Source organism: Grampus griseus (genome assembly GCF_964374135.1).
Source record: "Grampus griseus genome assembly, chromosome: 5".
Classification (NCBI taxonomy): domain Eukaryota; kingdom Metazoa; phylum Chordata; class Mammalia; order Artiodactyla; family Delphinidae; genus Grampus; species Grampus griseus.
Genome location: NC_138998.1, coordinates 95815506 through 95841008, shown reverse-complemented (window position 1 = coordinate 95841008; position 25503 = coordinate 95815506). Strand labels below are relative to the sequence as shown.

At 38.8% G+C, this 25503-nt stretch overlaps 1 protein-coding gene across 5 annotated transcripts in view; it reads left to right on the top strand.

Annotated features, from left to right (window-relative positions):
* Positions 1-6274: 6274 nt before the first annotated feature.
* The window catches only part of TFG (trafficking from ER to golgi regulator), a 43367-nt gene continuing 24138 nt past the window's right edge, over positions 6275-25503 (top strand). For all 5 annotated transcript variants that reach the window (XM_082654962.1, XM_082654961.1, XM_082654963.1 and 2 more), the window contains exons 1-4: positions 6275-6649; positions 11436-11662; positions 15167-15250; positions 20971-21117. In XM_082654962.1, the coding sequence (XP_082511088.1) occupies positions 11479-11662; positions 15167-15250; positions 20971-21117 (415 nt within the window). In that variant the 5' untranslated portion in view covers positions 6275-6649; positions 11436-11478. The remainder of the gene's footprint in view (positions 6650-11435; positions 11663-15166; positions 15251-20970; positions 21118-25503) is intronic.

Genomic DNA, 25503 nt, shown 5'->3' with positions numbered 1-25503 from the left:
TCCGCCTGCCGATGCAGGGGATGCGGGTTCGTGCTCCGGTCCGGGAGAATCCCGCATGCCATGGAGCGGCTGGGCCCGTGGGCCTGTGGCCACTGGGCCTGCGCGTCTGGGGCCTGTGCTCCGCAACGGGAGAGGCCACAGCCGTGAGAACCCCGCATACTGCAAAAAAACCCTGATGTAACCGTTCTTCTACAAGTCTTTGTGTGGATATGTTTTCTCTTGAAATGTCTAGTAGAGTGTAATTGCTGAGTCATAGAGTAAGTGTATATTTAACTATATAGGAAACTGCCAAACAGTTTTCCAAAGTAGTTTTGCCATTTTATACTCTCAATAGCAATATAGGGGAGTTAGAATTTAAAGTCCTGATTTTTGAATTGTTTCAAAAAGTAGAAATAGGTCATAAATCCTTTTTTCAAGCTACTGACCATGTTTCTGAAAAATCCCGTTGCTTGATATGTTGTTAGCCCTCTATTTTAACAAAGAAGAGGAACAAAAAAATAAATGCAAAGCAGAGTGGTATGATCTAATGCTGTTATCTCTTAAAAGTTATATTTTCCAGGGAACTATAGTCCAATTCTTATCTTCTTCCAGTAGAGTTTTGTTACACGTGGAAGTATGACACTGATAATTTGCTGAACTTTGATATAAGGTATTATGAAATCATGATATAACAATTGAGACCTTCTGGACCTTTGCAATAACAAAAAAAGAAGATTGATTATTCTGCCATAGTACTTACCAAGTAATAGCAGACTAGGGCAGCATTCTGGACTGGGAGTTGTGGTCCCAGCTACAAGTTATGTGACTTGAAGCAAGACATTTGCCTCTCTGGGCATAAGCGTAGGCTCTACCTTTGTAATGGGCAGGACTAGGTAAATTCTAAATTCTGTACGAGCTCTAAGATTTTGTGACTCTAAATGCAGGCTGAAATTACTTTTAAATCAACTTTAAGTATTTTTTTCACGTACATATTACATGAGTATATTCCTTAAAAAAAAGGAAATAAATTAGAGCATGCCAGATAGAGTCAAAGTCCCAGCCCCTTCATCTCCTTTTCCTTCCCCTTCTCGCCAGAGTTAACCACTGTAATAAGTTTGCTGTGTATCCTTCCAAATTTTAAGAAATAGATATACAAAAAATTGTATACCCAAAGAAATTCATAGTCTTGTGTGTGTGCTTTTTTTTTCTCTTTTTTACATAACTGGTATAGGGAACAGATTTGGTGGTCCCCAGGAACACCCCCAGGTTCAATGATTCACTATGAGCACTCATAAAGTTCAGCATGAAGTCATATTCATGGCTATGATATATAGCAGGAAAACAATGTGAAGCAAAATTAGCCAAGGAAGAATTTGCATGGGTTGAAGTCTAGAGGAAACCAGGCACGAGCTTCCGAAAGTTCTCTTTCAGTGTGGTCACGCAGGATGTGCTTAATTCCTCCAGCAATGAGATGCTGTATACCAGGGAAAATCATTGGCGACTCAGTGCCCAGGTTTTACTCAGGACACGTCACAGAGGTGCGCTCTGCCTGGCATGTACGAAAATTCCAGACTCCCAGAAAGCAAGCAGGTGTCCAGCATAAACCACGTTGTTCGTACAGTTTAGGCACAATGCACCATTCTTGCCAAAGAATAGTGGGAATGCTCCAAATTCCCACCTTGCAAGCAGGTCTTTCTAAGAACAGTGTTCTCAGGCTACTACGTTAACATTTTTCTGCATTGTAACATAACTTTCTGAAACTTGCTTTTATCACTTGATACAATGTTTTTGAGATTGAACTGTGTGTGTGCATGTGTGCACATTTCTTTTAACTGCTCTATAGTCTTTTACTTGAAAATAACACATTGATGGGTATCTGTGTTCTCACATGCAAGGATTTCACTGGTACCCTAAAAGTAGGACTGCTGTGTCTTATAGGGTTGGGTATTTTAGTTGCTGATGACTATTACCATACCACCTTTTAAATAGTTTATTTCAATTTATGCCCCACAGCAAAGTATGAATGTCTCTTTTGCCATACCCTTTTCTATAAAGTCTTATAAAATTTTATCCAATATGTGAAACATCATCTCATTGTGATTTTATTTTGCATTTTTATTATGAGTAAGTTTTTCTTCATTGAAATCACTTTTTGAGAATGTCCTGTTTAATTATGTATTTATATGGAGGGACTAAAAGCAGGATCATTGACATAAATGTTAGATCATAGATGTGAGAGGCTCCCAGTACCCAGAGTTCAATTTGACAGGCATGATTTCTAGAATCTGACATCTAGATCTCTTAAAAGAACTAAAAAAAGCTACTCAATCAAAAGTTGTGAGATCTCCTTGTATATCTTGTGGCATTAGTCTTTCAATGTAAACTCTGACAGAGTGAACAGAAGTAACTCAGCACTGTCTTCAGGAGACATAAATGAAGAAAAGTGAACAATTTAAGACTACTCAGAGAAGAAATCCCGTACTTCTAGGGAGCTAGGAACTCACCACTGATGGCTGCTCTCTGTTTCTGGAAGCCTGCTCTATAAAATGGTGTGGAACTTAATTTTAATTCTTTCATTCAATAAATATATATTGAATACCTAGGAGGAGCCAGACTCTAGGGATATAAAATCTAGAAAGAACTGCCTTCAAGGAGCAATTTCTCTAAAGAGAGGTGGATGTAGAGCCCCATGGTAAGGCAAAGGCATTTTTGGTTCTCAGTGGATGTGCAGCTGGTAGGACAGACTAAACATTTTGCTTAGATGGTGCTGAGAATGACTCACTCAGAGGTACACAGTAGGAATATCATTCTTTTCTCCTTTATTATTTCTGCATGGGGTAGCAGCTCCCTTTGTTTACACAAACAGATCTTTATGGCCAGTCGTGGGGAGGCTCACCTGACCAACCGGTCCCTATGTGGTCCTCATGAATTTCCCCTTCTGTTTGGAGTTCTCTTATTTAGCAGACTGCTACAACAGAGCTGACTCTCAGGGAGGGACATAACTTCTCATGAAATTCTCACCCTAAGAGGAACTTAACGTTATTTTTTTGGTTCCCCTGAGAGTAGCTGAGATGATTGAAACTTTCAAAATGATTTACACTACCTGCTAAAGGAGAACATGATGAAACAGAGGTTTCATCCAATTTGTTTAAAAGGCTCCTAATCTTTGTCCCACTTCCCATCAGTCGGAGAATCTCCCTTTTTCATTCTTAGGATTTTTCCACTTCTATTTGAAGAGTGCTAGCCACACAGACTTTCGGGGAGAAAGAGCAGGTGGTAGGTAAATGAGTTGACTGCATCTCTCAAAATACACACACAATACAACTGTAACCCTTCTTCAGATGTCTGTGAAACTTGGGCAGTAACCTTCAAATGTAGAGTTCTCATTTCTCCCCTTGCTACAGGCAAAGCCAAAGGTCTTTCCTTACACTGCTTCTCCTTTCTTCACATATTTCCACCTTTCACATTTCTGATTCTTGGTGTTCATTTCAAAACAAGTTCACCTGGACATAGAGCAGAGGGCCAGGTGATCGTGAAGTTCAATTTACTCTGGTTCAGTACTTTTCTAAACTCCACACACACAAGAACGAGGGTAAGGTGTTTTTTGACCAGCAGCACTTTAAAGGTGTGCTTACTTACAGAATTCCTAGAACAATCTTCTCAGTGGTTTGATTGATGCTTATCCCAATAAATGTTACCAAAGTGGTTAGGAAGTGGCAGTTATATAACTTAGACTTTCTGGTTTCCCTAACGAAAGGCAGCAGTAACTAAAATCAATGTCTACACATACAGTGGGAGAAATGGTGTTCTTGGTAAGGGTGGTAAGTAGCTCAATTCAGGCTACTGCTCTCTGGCTGGTTATCACCTGCATTTACTGAGAGCCTAAGTACAGAGATCTGTATCATCAGCGACTGTGGCACATTACAGAAACAGCAGTAACTATTTCACTGACTCAACAGATATTCATTGAATGCCACATGGGAGAGCAGCACAAAGGGAGATATAATTTATGGGTAATGTTCTAATCTTTGGGTTGGGTGTTGAGTTTCAGCTGTTCATTATGCTCTGAAATTAATTTTTAAAATGTAATTGTTATATAGGATCAGGAACAGGAAAGGTCACTGAAGTTTCAGTGGACAATTTAGTATTCAGCTGAAACAAGAGAATGCATAGGATAAGGTTTTGGTTATAAATGTGTTTATAACCTAAAGGGGGCAATTTGACAAACTCAGATGCTAATGGCCTGCACTCATATGACATATTACTAAACTCAAATATCCTTGATTTCATGCCCAATCACAATATTGTAAGCCTACATTCAGCTGGACAGCAAGAGGCAAAATCTTTTCTTTTTAAATTAATTTTTTAATTTATTTTTTGGCTGCGTTGGGTCTTCGTTGCTTCTTGTGGGCTTTCTCTAGATGCGGTGAGTGGGGGCTACTCTTCTACTCTTCATTGCGGTGCACGGGCTTCTCATTGCTGTGGCTTCTTTTGTTGTGGAGCACGGGCTCTAAGCGCGTGGGCTTCGGTAGTTGTGGCTCACAGGCTCTAGAACGCAGGGTCAGTAGTTGTGGCGTATGGGCTTTGTTGCTCAGTGGCATGTGGGATCTTCCTGGACCAGGGCTCGAACCCGTGTCCCCTGCACTGGCAGGTGGATTCTTAACCACCGCACCACCAGCGAAGTCCGAGGCAAAATCTTTTACGAAGTTCTTCATTGAAAATTTCGAAATGTATGTTTATTTAATGTTGCATCTTGTCTTCCTGTCACTTGAGCCTCTGATCTGGCTTCCAAATGATACTTTACTCTCTCATTTCTCACTTCTTGCCCCAGGCAGCTCCTGCTTCTGCTTTGACCTGAGGAATCATCACTACCCCATCTCTCAATTTTCCCAGCTGTAGCTAGGAACAGGTTTTAACATTAAACAAGACTTCACTAATTGCTTGAGGATGAAGCATGAGGCAATTACAACAAAGAACCTTAAGCTGCTCTCAGAGTCCACAAGCCCTACTCCCTCTGGAAGACCACCCTGTGGGTGCCTTTCTTGCCAGCTTCCAGCTGGCCCTAGTGTAGCAGGGATCAGTTTATTTCTCCTCAATGGCAAGCCCCTTTCCTGGGAGCCTAGAGAGATGAAGTGTTTTCCCCTCATTCCAGGCTAAGGTTCATCCCCTTATCCCCTGCCCCAGGTTCTGACCTCTCTTTAGGGAGATTGATAGTAGTATTATTCACTTCTTAAAGGAATATTTTACCTCTGTCTATATTTGTGTGGTTTAATCCAATCTCAAACCATCTCAAAGACATCAGAATACTATTATTGGACAGCAGTTCATTTCCCCAAATCTGGATTAGTCCGTTCTAAAAAGCAAAGAAAAACCGTCTTTGGAGAAAATCTGGAACTTTTTTTTCATTCTTTCTACAGTCTTCAGTTCCCCAAACTCTGCAAGCAATTGCTCAAAAAATAATTTCAGAGGCAAAAGCATTCTAAACGCATATATTTCACTCTCAAACAGAATTTTTCAGAGACTTTTAACTGCAGAAAGGTCATACTCTTTACAGTACTGAAAGAATATAACTTCTCATCCCGAATTCACTTTACCTATCTGGTGAACAACTGGGGAACAAGTAAGTTCAAATTGCTTTTTGCCTAGTCTCCGTCTTAGAAGGCAAAGTTCCTTGCAACTTTTAAAACAGCCCTGCCCCCATGCCCAGATTTTATCACCTATTCCCACCTTCCCCCAAAATTTTAGGCTTCAGGTCTAAAGCCAGCGCACTTCTTACATAAACAGGCATATTCAAAACAAATGCTTTAGATAAGACAGAAGGGAACAGTATTTAGGGTACGCTCAAATATCTTATTTCCAAAAAGGCTTCTGGAATCCTTAATCAGCCTTAATTTCCCAGCCTTTATCTTTTACACAGTCATAAGTTTGTCCCGTCTCGTAAACGCTATTCGGAACTCCTTGCTCACAAACTGATTCATTTCCATTCCCAGCACAGTTCTTGGCAAAGCGTAGGCGACCAATAATGAATGAATGAGTTTGTGGAAGGAAGGCGGGAAAAGGATTAGTTTTCTGGAGATATGACTAGGAGAACTACAATGGCCACAAAACAAGAAGCAGCCAAACTTGGACTAACGCCCACTTTAAACCTGCTCTCAGAGTCTAAAACAGCCAATTACGCCCCGCCCACAGGCGAGAGACAGGAAATACTAGCGTTCCGGAAAACCGGAAGTGCCTTGTCACGCCTCGCGCATGCGTGCATCCATCCAGCTCGCATTTCCTACCCTCAGTCTTCCAGTGAGAAAGCACAGATTCAGGCTCCTGCAGGCTGCGGCGTTGTCAGTCCCCCTCCCCTCGGCGCTGCGCATGCCTGCTGGGTTGATTTGCTCGTTGTAAGGCGGAGCGAAAGGACAGATTTTCTTCTTGTTCCCGCCCCTTTTCTTTCCCCACCTGCCACGTACTGGGCCCGAGCTCTCGCTAGGCTTGGTGGGTCCGTGCGATTGGCCGGGGCCCGCGCGAGCCTGCCAGCGAGGTGCAGCGGCCCCGGAGGGCAACCGAGTGGGCCGTGACAGCAGCCTTCCCCCAACGCCCCAGAGCCCGGCGGTGGCGGCCTCTCACCGGTCGGATCAGCAGAGACCCGCGGAGGGGCGGCAGCGGGAGCTTCGGGAAACCGGTATGGCCGCTGGAGACAGGGGCGCGGCTGATCTCTCGGGCAAGACGGGCCGGGAGACGTGGAAAATGCTGGGAGGGCCTCGTTCGAACCGGCGGGCGCGGGACGGGTGGGGTCGGAGGGGTCGTGGGGAGGGCTGGATGTCGGGAGGACGGAGGCCGGGCTGGGCCTCGCGTGGGGGAGGGGAGGCCACGTCCGGGGAGGGGAGGGGAGGGGGGCCCCGCTGGCCACAGTGGCAGCGAAGCGGGCCCTCTGAGGGGCTCTAAGGGGTGTTTGGGTCAGCAAGGGCACTTGCGCGGATTCCGCCTGACTTCTAGGGGTTGCACTGTCCGAGGGAGAGGAGAGGGACTTTGGGAGGCCTGGGGTGGTCCAGTGCCTAACCCTCAGAGGGGCTTGGAAGGGTGAGAAGGGTGGAGAATGGCGCCTATGGGAATAAGTTAATTGGGGTCACTTAGGAGAAACCTTGTTCCTTGGCTATGTCAGTCCTTAATCAAGCGCCGTCTGGAGGTCCAACCCATTTTGATAGTGGTGATGACAACGAACTTTTAAGAGTTTACTTTGCTAGGCACTGTGCTAAGTATTTTAGCTGCATGGTCTCATTTAATCATCACAAGGATTCTTCCAAATTTAGATATTCCCATTTTGAATGTGATGAAAGTGAGGCTTGGCGAAGTATTTGCCTAAGGTCACACAGCTAGTAGGGGATATCTTTACCATCTTGCTACACTGCCTCTGGTCAGGCAGGATTTGAGGCTCCTTGCATTCTTTAGACTACTCAAGAGTTTGGTTTTGCTTAGGATTTCTTAAAGGAAATTGCTACCCTCTGGAGGTACCTAAGCAGGCCCCTCTGAATTTGAGCAGGGCCCTAACTACAGGGCTCGTGGAACTGGAGGTTTGGTCACTGAACCTACATCCTGGTTTAAGAGGCAGGCTTTTTATGTGCTTCCTTGGGCCTGTCACTTTATTCTCCAGTTCTGAGAACAGTGTTCTTGTTGGAAGATTTCATAAGTTAGTGGCTGTGTCATTTCTGGACTTCAGAGGGAGTGGGGCAAGGACAAGAAGAAAGAAGGAGAAATGGGGAGAAGAAAAAGCTGTAAGGATTTCACCAGCAGCCCTAGGAACTAGTAGTTCACAACAGTCTCTACCTTGTGATTGAAGTTAGAGAAAAAGAGGACCTGGATTCTACAGTTACGTAAACAAATGTGGGCATGGGATTTTCCCTTCCAGGGTACTCTTATTTTTGTGATAACTTGTGTGCATGCCTTATGGAGATGACTGCACAAACTGGGGACAACCTTAGGAAAGAAGGCCTGGTTCCTGGCTACAGGTAGGTTACAGTCCTGGTTACAGTCCAGTGCAACCAGTAAGTGAATTTGCAGGCAAACGTGGCAGATGCAAAGTGAAAGAGACTCATAGTTTCAGATCCATTGTAACTGAGCAACAATTCCTTCACGATCAAAAGGATTATATCAATTATATTTAATGTTGGAAATTTCTCTTGATTAGGAATATGTCTGTTGAAGGGAGTCACTTCTAGCTACGTAAAGAAGGTACAGTGTGAAGGTTTGACTTAGTAACTGATCTGATCGTACAGCTTTCTTCTCTCAGTCCCTCTTTCAGAACTTTATTATTTGTCATACATCTTTTGTTTAGGGAGCGAAAACAAGTTTTTAAATATTATATGTCAGGCACTATTTTAGATGCTGCTGAGAATAGGTAGAACCATCCTGCTGAAGCTAAGCCCTGGTCCTTAACTACATTATTGATGGTTTACACATCCTGTAGGTAAGAGAAGGTTACATAGATTGATTTGCTGAAGTTCTTTATTATTCTCAGGCTGCAAGACAAACAAGGTGGAATCTTTACCATCTTGTTGAAGTAATGATACTTCAGAGCTTGGCATATAGTAGGTATTTAAGTATTTCCCAAATGAAGAGGGCTGGTTTGGCTAACAGGTGAAGGGGTTTTATGGAGGTTTCAATTAATCAGAGTCTTCATGAGAAGTCTTTTGTCAGAATTGGCAGATAAAAAGCTAACTGTATTCTTATTTTATGTCAGGACAAGCATAGCATCCAGATCGTAGAACACAGTCCACTCTGTTCTGAACTGACCTTAGAGTGTTAGATTCAATATTTTTTGCCCCATTTTAAGATGGGGCATTAAAGATTCACTCATAAAATTAATTTGTTCAGAGGATGTCAAGGGGGTCTAGAGACATTCATTTAAGGAGTAGTTAATTGGAAGGACATGGGGCATTTATATGAAGAATATTAGGGCATTTATTTGTACTATTCATGAAATGAATTAGGATTCATGAAAACTTTCTTAAGTATTTGAAGCATTGATGTGTTGGGGGCCAGGTGGAGTGCTTTCACACACACACACAAAGGAGTAAGTGTAGAGAATTATGAGCACTAAATATGATGTTAATGAAATAACACATTTAAGAAGAGAAAACAGAAAGCTGCTAGTAGAAAAGCATGGTGTTGAAACCAGAATGTGTCCAGTAGGAGATTATAAGGTACTTTAAATAGTCTGAGAGATCATTTGCTTGGGGCAGGAGGAGGAAGGAGTTGATGCTAGGGAAATGCTCCGTGGTTACAGATAATGTGTTCAAGGACATCTTGGTCTTGGAAAGAAGAGATAGGCCTTGAGAAGAAGAGATATTAATACATTAATTAAGCATAAGTGTATTTTCTGTTGTTATACGGTAATGGTATAAATTACTAGAGACCTCAGACATTATTTTGAATTTAGGATTACAGAGTCATTACAGGAGAAGTGCACTGAATAACCTGAAATAAGATTAAAATACAACCCAAGAAGGGAAAATTCAATAGCAAGTTAGTTCTCTGACACTGTCTTATTCTTCAAGTGTGCTGTCTAATCACACGCACTCAGGTTTGGGGAAGGGGTGTGTTATGGAAGATGTAGTAACAATAGTGGACAGTCTTGTTAGAAAGCTCAGGAGGGTATCACTGATTTGTTCTTTGTCCTCAAGTTTCCAAAATAGAAAAATTGGAGAAGATACTCGTGAGGTCTTTCTTATTTTAGTGAGAAAAATTTGAGACTATTTTAGTGTTCACACATGCTCTTCTCTTCAGGGCTAGCAGTTAGTATATACAGGCTAATAGAGTTTGGAAGCCAGTATTTATTTTCCCCTTCATTTAACGGCTATTGAATGATTAACCATGTGCTAGGCACTGTTCTAGGCTCCGGAAATACAGTGAACAAAACCATTTATTTCCCTACTTTCTAGTGGAAAAGACAGTAAAAAATGAATACATTTTTCATATTTGGTAGTGATAAGTGCTTTGCAGAAAAATGAAGCAGGATAAGAAAGTGACTGTGAAACCATTTTAAGTTAGATGGCCAGGGAAAACCTCTGAGAAATTAACATTTGATCAGGGATCTGAATCATGTGAGGTGTGTGAAAAGGGCTCAAGATAAAGGAAACAGCAAGTGCCAAGTCTTGAGAAGGAGAATGTGAAGTATGAGTGTAGCAGGGTAGCCAGAGAGAGAGGTGGGAAATGAGGTTAAACGCTTGGCCAGGGACCAGAGGTCAGGTCATGACCTTGTAGTTCTGGCTTTTACCAAGAGTGAGATGGGAATCTATTGGAAGATTTTGAAGTAGTGATACTAGATTTTATTTACCTACAGGATATTTAACTATATTTAACTATCAGGATAACTCTGATGTGTTGAGAATAGATTAAAAGCAGACAAAGGTAAAGGGCAGGCAGACCAGTTAGGAGTCTTTTGCAATAATCCAGGCAATAGATGATGGTGGCTTGGATTAAGTTGATAGAGGTGAAGGTACTAAAGTAACTGCATTCTAGAGATATTTTAAAGGTTGTGGCAGCTAGATTTGTTGGCAATTTGGTGTATGTAAGGTGTGAGGAAAAGAGAGAAACCAAGATTTTTTTTTTATCTTGAACAACTTAGAAGGAGAATTGTTATTAACTGAGATGGAGAAGACTACAGGAGAAGCAGATTTTGAGGGGAAGATGAGGACTTTGTTCTAGACATGTTAAGTAAGAAATCTAAATCAGATAAGCAGTTAAATATATGGGTAAAATAATAATAGATATAAAATAATAAAACTTATTTTCTTAGGCTCATAATAAAGCCACCTCCAGACCATTTTTTTTTCTTTTTTTTCTTTTTTTTGTGATGTGCGGGCCTCTCACTGTTGTAGCCTCTCCCGTTGCGGAGCACAGGCTCCATACGTGTAGGCTCAGTGGCCATGGCTCAAGGGCCCAGCCGCTCCGCGGCATGTGGCATCCTCCCGGACCGGGGCACGAACCCGCGTCCCCTGCATCGGCAGGCGGACTCTCAACCACTGCGCCACCAGGGAAGCCCCAGACCGTTTTTTTAAAATAAATTTATTTATTTTAGGCTGCATTGGGTCTTTGCTGCACGCGGGCTTCTCATTGCAGTGGCTTCTCGTTGCAGAGCACGGGCTCTGGGCACGCGGGCTCAGTAGTTGTGGCGCGCTGGCTCTAGAGCGCAGGCTCAGTAGTTGTGGTGCATGGGCTTAATTGCTCCGTGGCATGTGGGATCTTCCCAGGACCAGGGCTTGTACCCGTGTCCCCTGCATTAGCAGGTGGATTCTTAACCACTGTGCCGACAGGGAAGTCCCTCCAGACCATTTTAACATGAATATGGTAACGCTGGAACAGTGGATCTCCTTTGAAGGCCAGAATTTCTTAGATTCTAATCGTAGCTTTGCTTTTCAACTTTTAAAATATGTTTTATAGCTGTTTAATCATCAAAACCATTTTGTCAGTCTTTCTCTAGAGTTGTATATATAGAACATCCTGGAGTCCACCATGAATGGGCAGTTGGATCTGAGTGGGAAGCTAATTATCAAAGCTCAACTTGGAGAGGATATTCGACGAATTCCCATTCATAATGAAGATATTACTTATGATGAATTAGTGCTAATGATGCAGAGAGTCTTCAGAGGAAAACTTCTGAGTAATGATGAAGTTACAATAAAATATAAAGATGAAGGTAAGAGTGTTTCTCAAGTTAGTTTTTAAAAGTCTAAATATCATATGTGTTCTTTTGCCCATTTTTCATTGAAATCAGAATAAAAATTGTTTCCTTCCATGGTAATTGAGTACCACTTTCTTTTATTTAATGGAATGTTCATGTAGTTATAATTCTTTTGTAAGTTAAAAATAGCTAAGTGATTTATTATTAAAAGGGGGTTTTAAGTGATAGGACACTTTCACACATTTTTACAAGCCATTTTTTTTTCTCTTATGCCTGTGCAAATTCTGGCTTCCATTTTGCTTTAAAACCAAACTTTTATTTGTGTTTCCCAAAGTGAAAGGGATGTTAGTAGGTATTGAATGAGTAAGGATTTCATGGTCAACTAAGTCTGGGAAAGCTGGTTTAAAACAAGACAAATGTATTTATTGCAGGAATTTTCAAAACATGTAATATACTGATGTACGATGTCAGTTTATGCAGTGTTCTCAGGCTCATTGGACCACAGAACTTTTTATGGAGATGGGTTTTATATGACAAATGTTTCATCAAACACATAGTAGAATTATAGTAGTAGACTGTCTTTATTTCTTTCTCTTTAAACCTGTCTTCTTTGTTAACATCTCTACTGATAATTGTGCTTTAGGTGGTTACCAGTATCTTTCTTATCGCTGAATTTATTTCCAGTCTATTTCACCTTGATCTCAATACTTGGCACTGCTATCCACACCATCCTTTTTTAAATACTCTTACCCCTTAATATCTCTGACACTGTGTTGTCTCAGTTTTCTTCTTATCACTAATAGCTTCTTCTCTGTTTCTCTCTGTGTGTTGGCTTGAAGTAATGCCAGCTGTTACAGCGGAAATCTTAAAATCTCAATGGTTTAACACTCAAGAAATCATTCAGGGACCCAGGTTGACAGGGACCCAGCTCTGATATATTCAACACATGGCTAACAAGCTCACCTTGAGCACTGGCATCCAGCAAGCAGCTGCATGAAGACAGAGTGTAGAGAATCACATGGGAGACTGTACTCTCTAGGCCTAGTTTCTGCTCACATCACATTGGTCACATGACTGTGTTGATGTCAGTAGGTTGGGAAATGTCCCTGGTTGGACAGGCACTTCCCAACAACTTACACTGAGGAAAGGGAGTATAAATCATTGATGATCAGCTAAGCTGATTATTTCACTACAGGTGTAATTCTCCTTTCTTTTTTTGCAATGTGTCATCTAATGGTACCCAGAACTAATTTTTGAGGGTCACCCATGTTAAGGAACAAAAAAGGAGAGCAGTTTTCTTCCTGTTCTCTTCCCTAGTAATCTCATCTACTTACAATACATTGACTTTCAACTTACAATACATTGACTTTCAACTGTTTGACTTCCAAATGTGTGCCTAAATTTGATCAGTTTGTCCTTTTTTTTTTTTTTTTTGACTGTACAACTCGTCTTTAATGGTTTTACCTCAGATGATTTGCTCTTACCTCAAACTTGGCATATCTTAAGCTGAGTTTACTGTTTTACTGGCTCTCTCTTATTTTTGTTTAGGGAAGGGTCAGCATACTTTTTCTTTAAAGGATCAGATAATAAATATTTTAGCATTGTGGGTCACATAAGGCCTCTGTCTCATCTTCTTTTTTCTAGAACCTCTAAAAATATAAAAACCATTCTTAGTTTGAGGTCCTGTAAACAAGGATTTGTCCATTGGTTGCAGTTTGTAACCCCCTAGCTTTGGGTATCCTCATTGTTGAAACTTCCACATCTAGTTATCACATTGAATTTGTTTTTCATCGTGTTTTTTTTGTTTTTTTTTTTTGTTTTTTTTTTGCGGTACGCGGGCCTCTCACTGTTGTGGCCTCTCCCGTTGCGGAGCACAGGCTCCGGATGCGCAGGCTCAGCGGCCATGGCTCACGGGCCTAGCCGCTCCGCAGCATGTGGGATCTTCCTGGACCGGGGCACAAACCCGTGTCCCCTGCATTGGCAGGCGGACTCTCAACCACTGCACCACCAGGGAAGCCCCATCGTGTTTTTGAGTGCTTTGAATTGTACAGATTTGTGTTCCATAGACTCTTGGGCATGAGGATAGAGGACTGACTTAGGTAAAGAGTTCCTGCCGTCAGAGATATTGTTTCTGTTGTAGAAATCAGAAAAGAAAAAGGCAGTTATAGAAAGTTTCCTTCTTTTACATATATACTTTATTTTCTTAAAAATATGTTTATGAGTAGAATCCCTGAAGTTGAGCATTAGATGTTTTTGTTGTAAAATATGGATGTGGCTGTAAAGAGCAAAAAACAATGATAAAATCCTCAGTTATGGCTTTTATTGCCATCTTTGTCCAAAATAAGTCTGCCTAATCAGTGTTAAAATTGGTGTAGCAGAGCATCGCTGGAGCAGCCTCTCAGCCTCCCCAGGCACCCTCCTTCCCCACAGCTGTGTCGAAGATACCTTGCAGAGGCCCCTGATCAGTTCCTTGCTGTGGCTGCTTTTCTGTTCTTTCTCTAGCAATTTTTTTCCTAGCCCTTTGAAAGCTTTTGAACAGGCAGTTGATATGCTAATTATAGTATTCTTTATCCTTGGGATCTAGGGTATTTCAGAATCTTGTGTATATGAATATTTTTCCTGTGGAGAATTGATAGTTTCCATCTCAGCATCGAGATGGTCAGGGACCTGAAAGACTCCACTGTCTATCCATTTATTAGGACAATTCTGCAAAAAGATTTTTTTTTTTACAACCTTTTTAGTTACTATTGTATGTGGCTTCCCCTCCATTTGTGTCAGTGGAGTTTTACTGTACTTAGAATTAAAATTTGAACCTTGAGAATCATTATTTAATTTCTTTCTTTTTAAATAAACTTATTTATTTATGGCTGTGTAGGGTCTTTGTCGCTGTGTGTGGGCTTTCTCTAGTTGGGGCGAGCACGGGCTACTCTTCCTTGCTGTGTGCAGGCTTCTCATTGTGGTGGCTTCTCTCGTTGTGGAGCACAGGCTCTAGGTGCATGGGCTTCAGTAGTTGTGGCACGTGGTCTCAGTAGATGTGGCGTGCAGGCTCAGTAGTTGTGGCGCACAGGTTTAGTTGCTCCGCAGCATGTGGGATATTCCCGGACCAGGGTTCAAACCCATGTCCCCTGCATTGGCAGGCGGATTCTTAACCACTGCGCCACCATGTAAGTCCTTATTACTTTAATTTCTGATAAATACATTTAAATTTTTTAGAATGGAAAAGATTTCAGTCTAAACTGTAATCTCCTGGTGACTAGTAAAAGATTACTTAATGTATTAATCTTAGCTATGTGTTTGTTGGCTCTTCTTCTGAGGATATGATAAATATCTTGCCATAAAAGTAATAAGTGAAATTGATTTAGTATCATTTGAACAAATACATCTTTCCTAGATCCTTTATATTTAAGGTTTTTATGGGAGATGCTAATTATGCTCTGTGATCTACATTTTGCATTTAATTGAACATATATCCTAGTTTACTACTAATTCAAATCTGAAACTTTTTTTTGTTTGTTTCAGATGGAGATCTTATAACAATTTTTGATAGTTCTGACCTTTCCTTTGCAATTCAGTGTAGTAGGATACTGAAACTGACGTTATTTGGTAAGTGGTAAACTTTCTAATAAATATACTATTCATTGTATTTTTATGAAAAACTGTTTAGCTTTTTTCGTTTTAAAGACTCAGAACTAAGTGGTAACTTTTCAGCTATATCAGAATTTTTAAATTATTAAGGCTTAACTATATTCTTTTTCTTTGAAGATTAGTAGAAAGTAGACATATTTTAAATAACTCATCTGCTCGGTTACCCTAAATAATAATATGTGCCACTTGTATAAGTGTTTCCAGGACTGAAAATAATTGCAGTGTTAAAACTACCTTTATTAAGTTTAGTTCTCTAAGAATATATAATTATCTTTTCTAATGTAGTATGTTTTTATTTATTCTCAGGGTTTAACATATAGGCCTGATACTTTTTAGAAATTATTTTTCAAGGAGTACTTAAAGATTAGAGATAGTTCTGATAAAAAACAAATATAAGACTAATTTTAATCTATTAGATTCTGTTTTCTTATAGATCATGACAGATTTGCAAGGCAGAATGCTTAAGGGACAAGATAGAAGTGATTGCAGAGTTAAAGTGGTAGTATGATTATGTGAAAAATAAAATGTGGACTTTTTTTCTGGATGTTTTGGTTAGCATTTTAAAAAAATTTTGTGGCTCAAGTGGGGCAAAGGAAGTACCCTTTTAAAACTCAGGCAAACTGGGTGTTTGTCAGAGGAAACAAATTGTAATAAGCTTACCGGAAAAAAAAAATTATGTGGCACTGACCATTACAGTTCCATGAAATATGATCATGGCCAATTGATTTAATTTGTATTTATTTCCTCTCCATCTAGGAAGGGTGAACATGAATCATTTTAAAATGCTAACAAAAACTGTTAAAATTTTTTTTAAATAAAAGGTATCTTTTTACAATATTGAATCTAAAATACTTAACCACTATTGGCCATCTATCAAGCAGATTAGGTAAACTGAATCTTCATCCCAGAAACACTGAGGATGTGCTAAATAAACTATTTCAAATATATTTTTTGAATTACACACCTGAGCTTGCTCAAGAACTTGAGGAAAATGTCAGGGACCAAAATATAGTTGGAGTTAAAAACCAGCACCTGAAGTACCAAAAGCTGAGACTTGGGATGCTTTTGGTGGTGATGGTGAAGGTTTTAGTGTGCATAATCTAAGGATTTGTCATTTGGTATCTACGTGGTATAGGCCTTGGATCCTAGACCCTCAGTGGCTATACTCTCAAAAAGAATATTGTAGAAGAAAAATATCTCTTAGTTGGTAGAGTCAAGGAATTGACAGGGGAAATTCTCATATACCCTGGGATGCCAGGGGTTTGCAAAGGCTCCCTTGAGGATTCATAACCAGTGGTCCTTTGGGAACTCCCAAGCCCAGTTACTACCACGAAAAATTGCAAGAAACAAAGGCAGAAATCTCTCTGGAGGGTGTATGTTCTCAGTTCAAATCACATAGGCTTCTCACAGATAAAATCCTGTTGATGAACTTAGAGGTCAAAAGTGTAAGACACATGAAACATCCATGTAAGCAGGAAACAATGGATACAACTAATAGTAGGATTAGATTTCCAAGAACTTCAGTTAGTAGAAGTGATAATAAAATATATATTAAAAGTTATTGGACATAAAAGAAGAAATAAGCATATAAGAACTAGGCACTATGAAAAAAGGAACCGATTAAAAACTTAAGGTAGATAAATAACAAGGAACTACAGTATAGCACAGGGGACTGTATTACAAGATTCAACCATCTTGTAATAACCTATAATGGAAAAGATATATATGTGTGTGTATATATATATATATATATATATAATTGAATCACTGTGCTGTACACCTGAAACTAGCACAACATTGTAAATCAGCTATACATCAATACCCCCCCATAAAAAAGAACTTAAGGTAACTTGTGGAAATGAAAAATATTAGTCAATTAAAATTGAAATTAAATACTAAGTGGTGAGTTAGAACAGCAGATTAGTCACAGCCAAAGAGGGAATTAGTAAAGTGGAAGGTGGTCTAAAGAAATGACAGAATAGAGCACAAAAACACAGAGATGGAGAATAATGAGAGGGAATTTGAGAAAGTCCAGCTTATTTCCATTAAGACTTTAAAGAAGGAGAGAATAGGGGAGTGGAAATATATGAGGAAGTAATGACTAAAGAATTTTTCAGAATTATATAAAAGATATAAACGCTCAGTTTCAGGAGGCACAGTGAGTCCTGAGCAGGGTAAGTAAAAATAAATCTCCATTGGATGTATTGTCATGAAGCTGGAGAATATATAAGACAAAGAGATAATCTTAAAAGTAGCCTGAGTGAATCAGCCTGTAGACTGATCACCTACAAAGCAATTAGACTGTTAGACTTCTTCACAGTAACAATAACAGAAATTGGAAGACAATAGAATAACATCTTCCACTGTTCACAAAAAGATGGGTAGACAAGTAGCATTCTGTAGTCTGCTAAACTTAAGGAATAAGGGGAAATAACATTTTCAAACAAAGACTGAGAATTTAACAAGCGTCAAGGACACTTGTAAAAGAATTTTTAAAAATGGTTTGTCAGCAAAAAGGAAATTGAGTCCGAAGAATGGTAAAAGATGCAAGAAATTGTGAGCAAATAAACTGGTTAATGTATGAATTTAAATGAGCATTGATTATTAAATAATAGTTTTAGGAATATAGAAACAAGATGGAACAAAAATACTGAGCAATAATTATATGTAAGACAGGAGAGGATGATAGGAATTAAAATACTTTAAAGACTTGGATTCTTTGGGAGGAGGATAGTAATTAACTTAGGTTTTTTAAATTGAAGTATGCTTTTCTAAAATGTAAGAGGGATTATTGAAAGACTAGAAATAGCCAGTAGAGGGAAAAGAAGGAAACAAAGGGTACTTACTTGGTTAACTAGATGGTGAGGAAGGAGGAAAAGAAGCAGAGAAAGCTTGAAAAATAGAAAGTAGCACAAAATACTAACCACAGTACACATAAACAGACTAAACATACAAGTTAAAAGACAGACACTTTTATTGGTTAAACAATTTTGTTACATGCTGATTATAAGAGACATACCAAAAGATTATTATGCAGAGTTGGAAAGTAATGGGCTAGAAAAGTTTGTATACTAGACAAACTCAAGGCTAGTTTGTAGTATAACAGAGTAGACTCTTAAGTGAAAACTTTATTAGTAATAGTCACTTCATCATGATAAAAAATAATTCTCTGGGAAGATACAATAATTCTGAACACTTACACATCATAGCCTTAGATTTTTCCTCAAGGAAAAATTGACAGAAGAAGGAAAAATTCATAAGAGAGCTTTCAATACGCTTCTCTCTGAAACTGATAGGTTAAGCAGCCTCAAAATTTAAACAGAACAAATACAGGCTTGATCTTATACATCTAGCAATCAGGGCAGGATTCAGTTTTTCTTTAGTGCATATGGATATTTATAAAAGCTGACCATGTACTAGGTTTTCTAATGAGTCTCAATATCAGGGAAGGAATATCCTAGAGATCATATTCTCTGGTCTCATTAGGAACTATTTGACAAAAAAGAACCCAAACTCCCATACTTTTGAAGATAAAAATATGCTTTTAAGTAACATATCAAAGAAGAAATCACAATACGAATTAGAAATAATTAGTGATAACTTTTTTTTTTTATTTTTATTTTTTTTGCGGTACGCGGGCCTCTCACTGCTGTGGCCTCTCCCGTTGCGGAGCACAGGCTTCGGACGCACAGGCTCAGCGGCCATGGCTCACGGGCCCAGCCGCTCCGCGGCATGAGGGATCTTCCCGGACCAGGGCATGGACCCGTGTCCCCTGCATCGGCAGGTGGACTCTCAACCACTGCGCCACCAGGGAAGCCCAGTGATGACTTTTATATGACATAGTTTTTAGAGCATGCTAAAGCTAAAAAGAAAAAGGACAAAATAAGTCCAGGTAACTTGGAAGAAAATAATAAAGAGCAGAAATGAACTAGAAGTTGGGGAATTGATAGGATCATCAATTTTGAAAATATACAACTTGCAAACCTCTATTGAGATTACTTAAGAAAAAAGAAGGCACAAGTAAGCGGTTTTAGGAATGAAACGGGGCTTAATTTCAAATACATTGCAATGAGGGAGAATGAACACCATGGAGAACAATAGGGTGTCAGTAAAAACGTGTTAGAAAGGAATTTTCATAGGGCTTGGGCTTGTGTTAGATGATTTTGGATAAGGTTCAAGGAATGGGGCTTTGGTGGGGGTAGTGAATTGAGGCTAAAGCTGTGATTGGTAAAACTGCGACAGTCACGCATAATTAGCCAGGGATGTTTGGTCATTTTTGTGGTTTGGTCAACATTCTTGTTTTTGTCTAAGTCTCACATGATATGGACTGGTTTTCTTTTTTGTCTTGAGCTATCACAGTCCCACAGTGATCTTTTCTGATTGTTCATGTTCTTTGTTTTTTAAATTTTGAAAATTTTATTGAGATGTATTTGATGTACTGTTAGTGTTTTCTGAAATTGTTTATGTTCAACAAGGGAACACCACAACCTACCTGTCAGTGCCATGCCAGCTTCTAGCAACACTCAAGCCTGTCCTACAGTACTGGGTCAGTTCTTAGCTGTCAGGAGCTGCTTTTCTTCTTTTCAGCTATTAGAGAAAAACAGTAATGCCCAGTAAAAGCCAGCCATTGATACAGGTAGATTATATTGAACTTCCTCATAACTGTATAGGGAGTATGTAAAATACTGGTGGATTATCTTTTAAAAGCTTATATTGGTGGTTTGATGTATGAAACATATTTTACAAAGAATCTCACTGAACCTTTATTTTCAAATAGATTTCCTTTTCTAATTTGGTGCCTTAGGAATTTGTATATGTGTATACTGACAATGCATAAAAAACATTTGAGTTTAGTTTAATTTTTCAACTCCTATCTTGAGGTTTGCATTCAGAGCCTTGTGAATTAATAAATTAAAAATTTTAAAATTAACAATCTCAGTGGTGATGGTCTTTGTTGCTGGATGAAGGATTATTTTTTAGTCAGCTGAAAGTCATTTGCACAAAATGGGTAATTAAATGAGGTAATATTGCCTTTGTTTAAAAAAACAATCATTATTGAATAATCTGACTTTATGTGGCTAATGTGCTGCTTTGGAAGTAACTACTTTGAAGGACAGTGGTGATGTGAATTTATGAATTCTGCATTTTTTTTTAATAGGTTACTTTTTAGGTCAGTTATTTTAGGTAGCTAATTTTTCTTGTTTTTAGGTCAGAAGTAGGCAAGAATGATAAAAAACCTGCAGTCATATTGTACCTTTAATAAGGTGTTTATTGAATATTTTAAGGCTATAAAAGAATTGTGTGAAATAAAATGAGCTTTTGAAGGTACATAATTTCTATTAAAATATATTAAAGCTTTCTGTATTTTTAATTTATTTCACTGTAGTTGAATTCTTTTAATTAACTTATTTTGTTTTGTTTTACCATTATGGGTTGTAAGCCATAGATCTGGCATCAGCAAAGACTAACGAATATTTATTTTTTCCAAAAATTAGTAAGTAGCAATGAAGAATCCTTTCCTTAAAAAGTTATTTGAATGGTGTCAATAGGTATCTTGTTTGATTTTGTTTAACTTTTTCAAGAAGTTATTTTGATTTTTCCTTATTGCATATTATTCTACTGATATCCTTATTGAAGAATATTTCCTAATTTTAAGAAAATTAATGCTTTTATTCCAGTTAATGGCCAGCCAAGACCCCTTGAATCAAGTCAGGTGAAATATCTTCGTCGAGAACTGATAGAACTTCGAAATAAAGTGAATCGCTTATTGGATAGCTTGGAACCACCTGGAGAACCGGGACCATCCACCAACATTCCTGAAAATGGTAGACCATGAAGTCATTTTATTCTGATTTATCCTTTTTATATCTTTTTGAAGTTTTTTTTTCTAACTCTTTCTCAGCAGTAGTAGGATGGCACCTCCATTGTTACCCTTTCTTATTCCTGCATCTGTGCTAATATTCATATCTGTGTTCCCAAACCTGGCCATTCTTTAAGATTACTGGGAGATTTTATTATACCAATTCCTGGATCTCATCCCAGACCTCTTGGAGGGCAGGGCCTGGGGATCCCATTGTTAAAGTGCCCTCTGGGTGATTGTTTTACAGCTAGTCTTAGACTCCCGGGTTTATGACATAGGTTGGTTTTCAAACCCCTTTGGCTCTTGAACCCTTTTCAATGTAATAGTTAACTAATGAGCCTTAGTAATGGAAATCATTTCATGAATTTTATGTGATATATGAAGTATTAATAGTTTCAAATAAAAAAGTATTCTTAGATTAGTACACTCAAATGGTGTATAGTTTACCTTAAGCACAGTGTTCATAATATGCAAAGAAAAATGTATTTTTTTCCATTTTACAGATGACATGTACTATATATTTTTTTAATTGGAGTATAATTGCTTTACAATGGTGTGTTAGTTTCTGCTTTATAACAAAGTGAATCAGTTATACATATACATATGTTCCCATATCTCCTTCCTCCAGCGTCTCCCTCCCTCCCACCCTCCCTATCCCACCCATCCAGGTGGTCACTAAGCACCGAGCTGATCTCCCTGTGCTATGCAGCTGCTTCCCACTAGCTATCTATTTTACGTTTGGTAGTGTATATAAGTCCATGCCACTCCCTCGCTTTGTCACAGCTTACCCTTCCCCCTCCCCATATCCTCAAGTCCATTCTCTAGTAGGTCTGGGTCTTTATTCCCATCTTACCCCTAGGTTCTTCATGACATTTTTTTTTTCTTAGATTCCATATATATGTGTTAGCATACGGTATTTGTCTTTCTCTTTCTGACTTACTTCACTCTGTATGACAGACTCTAGGTCCATCCACCTCACTACAAATAACTCGATTTCATTTCTTTTTATGGCTGAGTAATATTCCATTGTATATATGTGCCACATCTTCTTTATCCATTCATCTGATGATGGACACTTAAGTTGTTTCCATCTCCTGGCTATTGTAAATAGAGCTGCAATGAACATTTTGGTACATGACTCTTTTTGAATTATGGTTTTCTCAGGGTATATGCCCAGTAGTGGGATTTCTGGGTCATATGGTAGTTCTATTTGTAGTTTTTTAAGGAACCTTCATACTGTTCTCCATAGTGGCTGTACCAATTCACATTCCCACCAGCAGTGGAAGAGTGTTCCCTTTTCTCCACACCCTCTCCAGCATTTATTGTTTTTAGATTTTTAGATGATGGCCATTCTGACAGGTGTGAGATGATATCTCATTGTAGTTTTGATTTGCATTTCTCTAATGATTAATGATGTTGAGCATTCTTTCATGTGTTTGTTGGCAGTCTGTATATCTTCTTTGCAGAAATGTCTATTTAGGTCTTCTGCCCATTTCTGGATTGGGTTGCTTGTTTTTTTGTTATTGAGCTGCATGAACTGCTTGTACATTTTGGAGTTTAATCCTTTGTCAGTTGCTTCATTTGCAAATATTTTTTCCCATTCTGAGGGTTGTCTTTTGGTCTTGTTTATGGTTTCCTTTGCTGTGCAAAAGCTTTGAAGTTTCATTAGGTCCCATTTGTTTATTTTTGTTTTTATTTCCATTTCTCTAGGAGGTGGGTCAAAAAGGATCTTGCTGTGATTTATGTCATAGAGTGTTCTGCCTATGTTTTCCTCTAAGAGTTTGATAGTTTCTGTCCTTACATTTAGGTCTTTAATCCATTTTGAGCTTATTTTTGTGTATGGTGTTAGGGAGTGATCTAATCTCATACTTTTACATGTACCTATCCAGTTTTCCCAGCACCACTTATTGAAGAGGCTGTCCTTTCTCCACTGTACATTCCTGCCTCCTTTATCAAAGATAAGGTGACCATATGTGCGTGGGTTTATCTCTGGGCTTTCTATCCTATTCCATTGATCTATCTTTCTGTTTTTGTGCCAGTACCATACTGTCTTGATTACTGTAGCTTTGTAGTATAGTCTGAAGTCAGGGAACCTGATTCCTCAAGCTCCGTTTTTCGTTCTCAAGATTGCTTTGGCTATTCGGGGTCTTTTGTGTTTCCATACAAATTGTGAATTTTTTTGTTCTAGTTCTGTGAAAAATGCCAGTGGTAGTTTGACAGGGATTGCATTGAATCTGTAGATTGCTTTGGGTAGTAGACTCATTTTCAGAATGTTGATTCTTCCAATCCAAGAACATGGTATATGTCTCCATCTATTTGTATCATCTTTAATTTCTTTCATCAGTGTCTTATAATTTTCTGCATACAGGTCTTTTTTCTCCTTAAGTAGGTTTATTCCTAGATATTTTATTCTTTTTGTTGCAATGGTAAATGGGAGTGTTTTCTTGATTTCACTTTCAGATTTTTCATCATTAGTGTATAGGAATGCCAGAGATTTCTGTGCATTAATTTTGTATCCTGCTACTTTACCAAATTCATTGATTAGTTCTCGTAGTTTTCTGGTAGCATCTTTAGGATTCTCTATGTATAGGATCATGTCATCTGCAAACAGCGACAGCTTTATTTCTTCTTTTCCGATTTGGATTCCTTTTATTTCCTTTTCTTCTCTGATTGCTGTGGCTAAAACTTCCAAAACTATGTTGAATAAGAGTGGTGAGAGTGGGCAACCTTGTCTTGTTCCTGATCTTAGTGGAAATGCTTTCAGTTTTTCACCATTGAGGACGATGTTGGCTGTGGGTTTGTCATATATGGCCTTCATTATGTTGAGGAAAGTTCCCTCTGTGCCTACTTTCTGCAGGGTTTTTATCAGATGGGTGCTGAATTTTGTCGAAAGCTTTCTCTGCATCTATTGAGATGATCATATGGCGTTTCTCCTTCAATTTGTTAATATGGTGTATCACATTAATTGATTTGCATATATTGAAGAATCCTTGCATTCCTGGAATAAAACCCACTTCATCATGGTGTATGATCCTTTTAATGTGCTGTTGGATTCTGTTTGCTAGTATTTTGTTGAGGATTTTTGCATGTGTGTTCATCAGTGATATTGGCCTGTAGTTTTCTTTCTTTGTGACATCCTTGTCGGGTTTTGTTATCAGGGTGATGGTGGCCTCATAGAATGAGTTTGGGAGTGTTCCTCCCTCTGCTATGTTTTGGAAGAGTTTGAGAAGGATAGGTGTTAGCTCTTCTCTAAATGTTTGATAGAATTTGCCTGTGAAGCCATCTGGTCCTGGGCTTTTGTTTGTTGGAAGATTTTTAATCACAGTTTCAATTTCAGTGCTTGTGATTGGTCTGTTCATATTTTCTATTTCTTCCTGATTGAGTTTTGGCAGGTTGTGCCTTTCTAAGAATTTGTCCATTTCTTCCAGGTTGTCCATTTTATTGGCATAGAGTTGCTTGTAGTAATCTCTCATGATCTTTTGTATTTCTGCAGTGTCAGTTTTTACGTCTCCTTTTTCATTTCTAATTCTATTGATTTGAGTGTTCCACCCTTTTTTTCTTGATGAGACTGGCTAATGGTTTATCAATTTTGTTTATCTTCTCAAAGAGTCAGCTTTTAGTTTTATTGATCTTTGCTATCGTTTCCTTCATTTCTTTTTCATTTATTTCTGATCTGATCTTTATGATTTCTTTCCTTCTGCTAACTTTGGGGTTTTTTTGTTCTTCTTTCTCTAATTGCTGTAGATGCAAGGTTAGGTTGTTTATTTGAGATGTTTCCTGTTTCTTAAGGTAGGATTGTATTGCTATAAACTTCCCTCTTAGAGCTGCTTTTGTTGCATTCCATAGGTTTTGGGTCATCGTGTCTCCATTGTCATTTGTTTCTAGGTATTTTTTCATTTCCTCTTTGATTTCTTTAGTGATCACTTCGTTATTAAGTAGTGTATTGTTTAGCCTCCATGTGTTTGTATTTTTTACAGATCTTTTCCTGTAATTGATATCTAGTCTCATAGCGTTGTGGTCGGAAAAGATACTTGATACAATTTCAATTTTCTTAAATTTACCAAGTCTTGATTTGTGACCCAAGTTATGATCTGTCCTGGAGAATGTTCCATGAGCACTTGAGAAAAATGTGTATTCTGTTGTTTTTGGGTGGAATGTCCTATAAATATCAATTAAGTCCATCTTGTTTAATGTGTCATTTAAAGCTTGTGTTTCCTTATGTATTTTCATTTTGGATGATCTGTCCATTGGTCAAAGTGGGGTGTTAAAGTCCCCTACTATGAATGTTTTACTGTCCATTTCCCCTTTTATGGCTATTAGTATTTGCCTTATGTATTGAGGTGCTCCTATG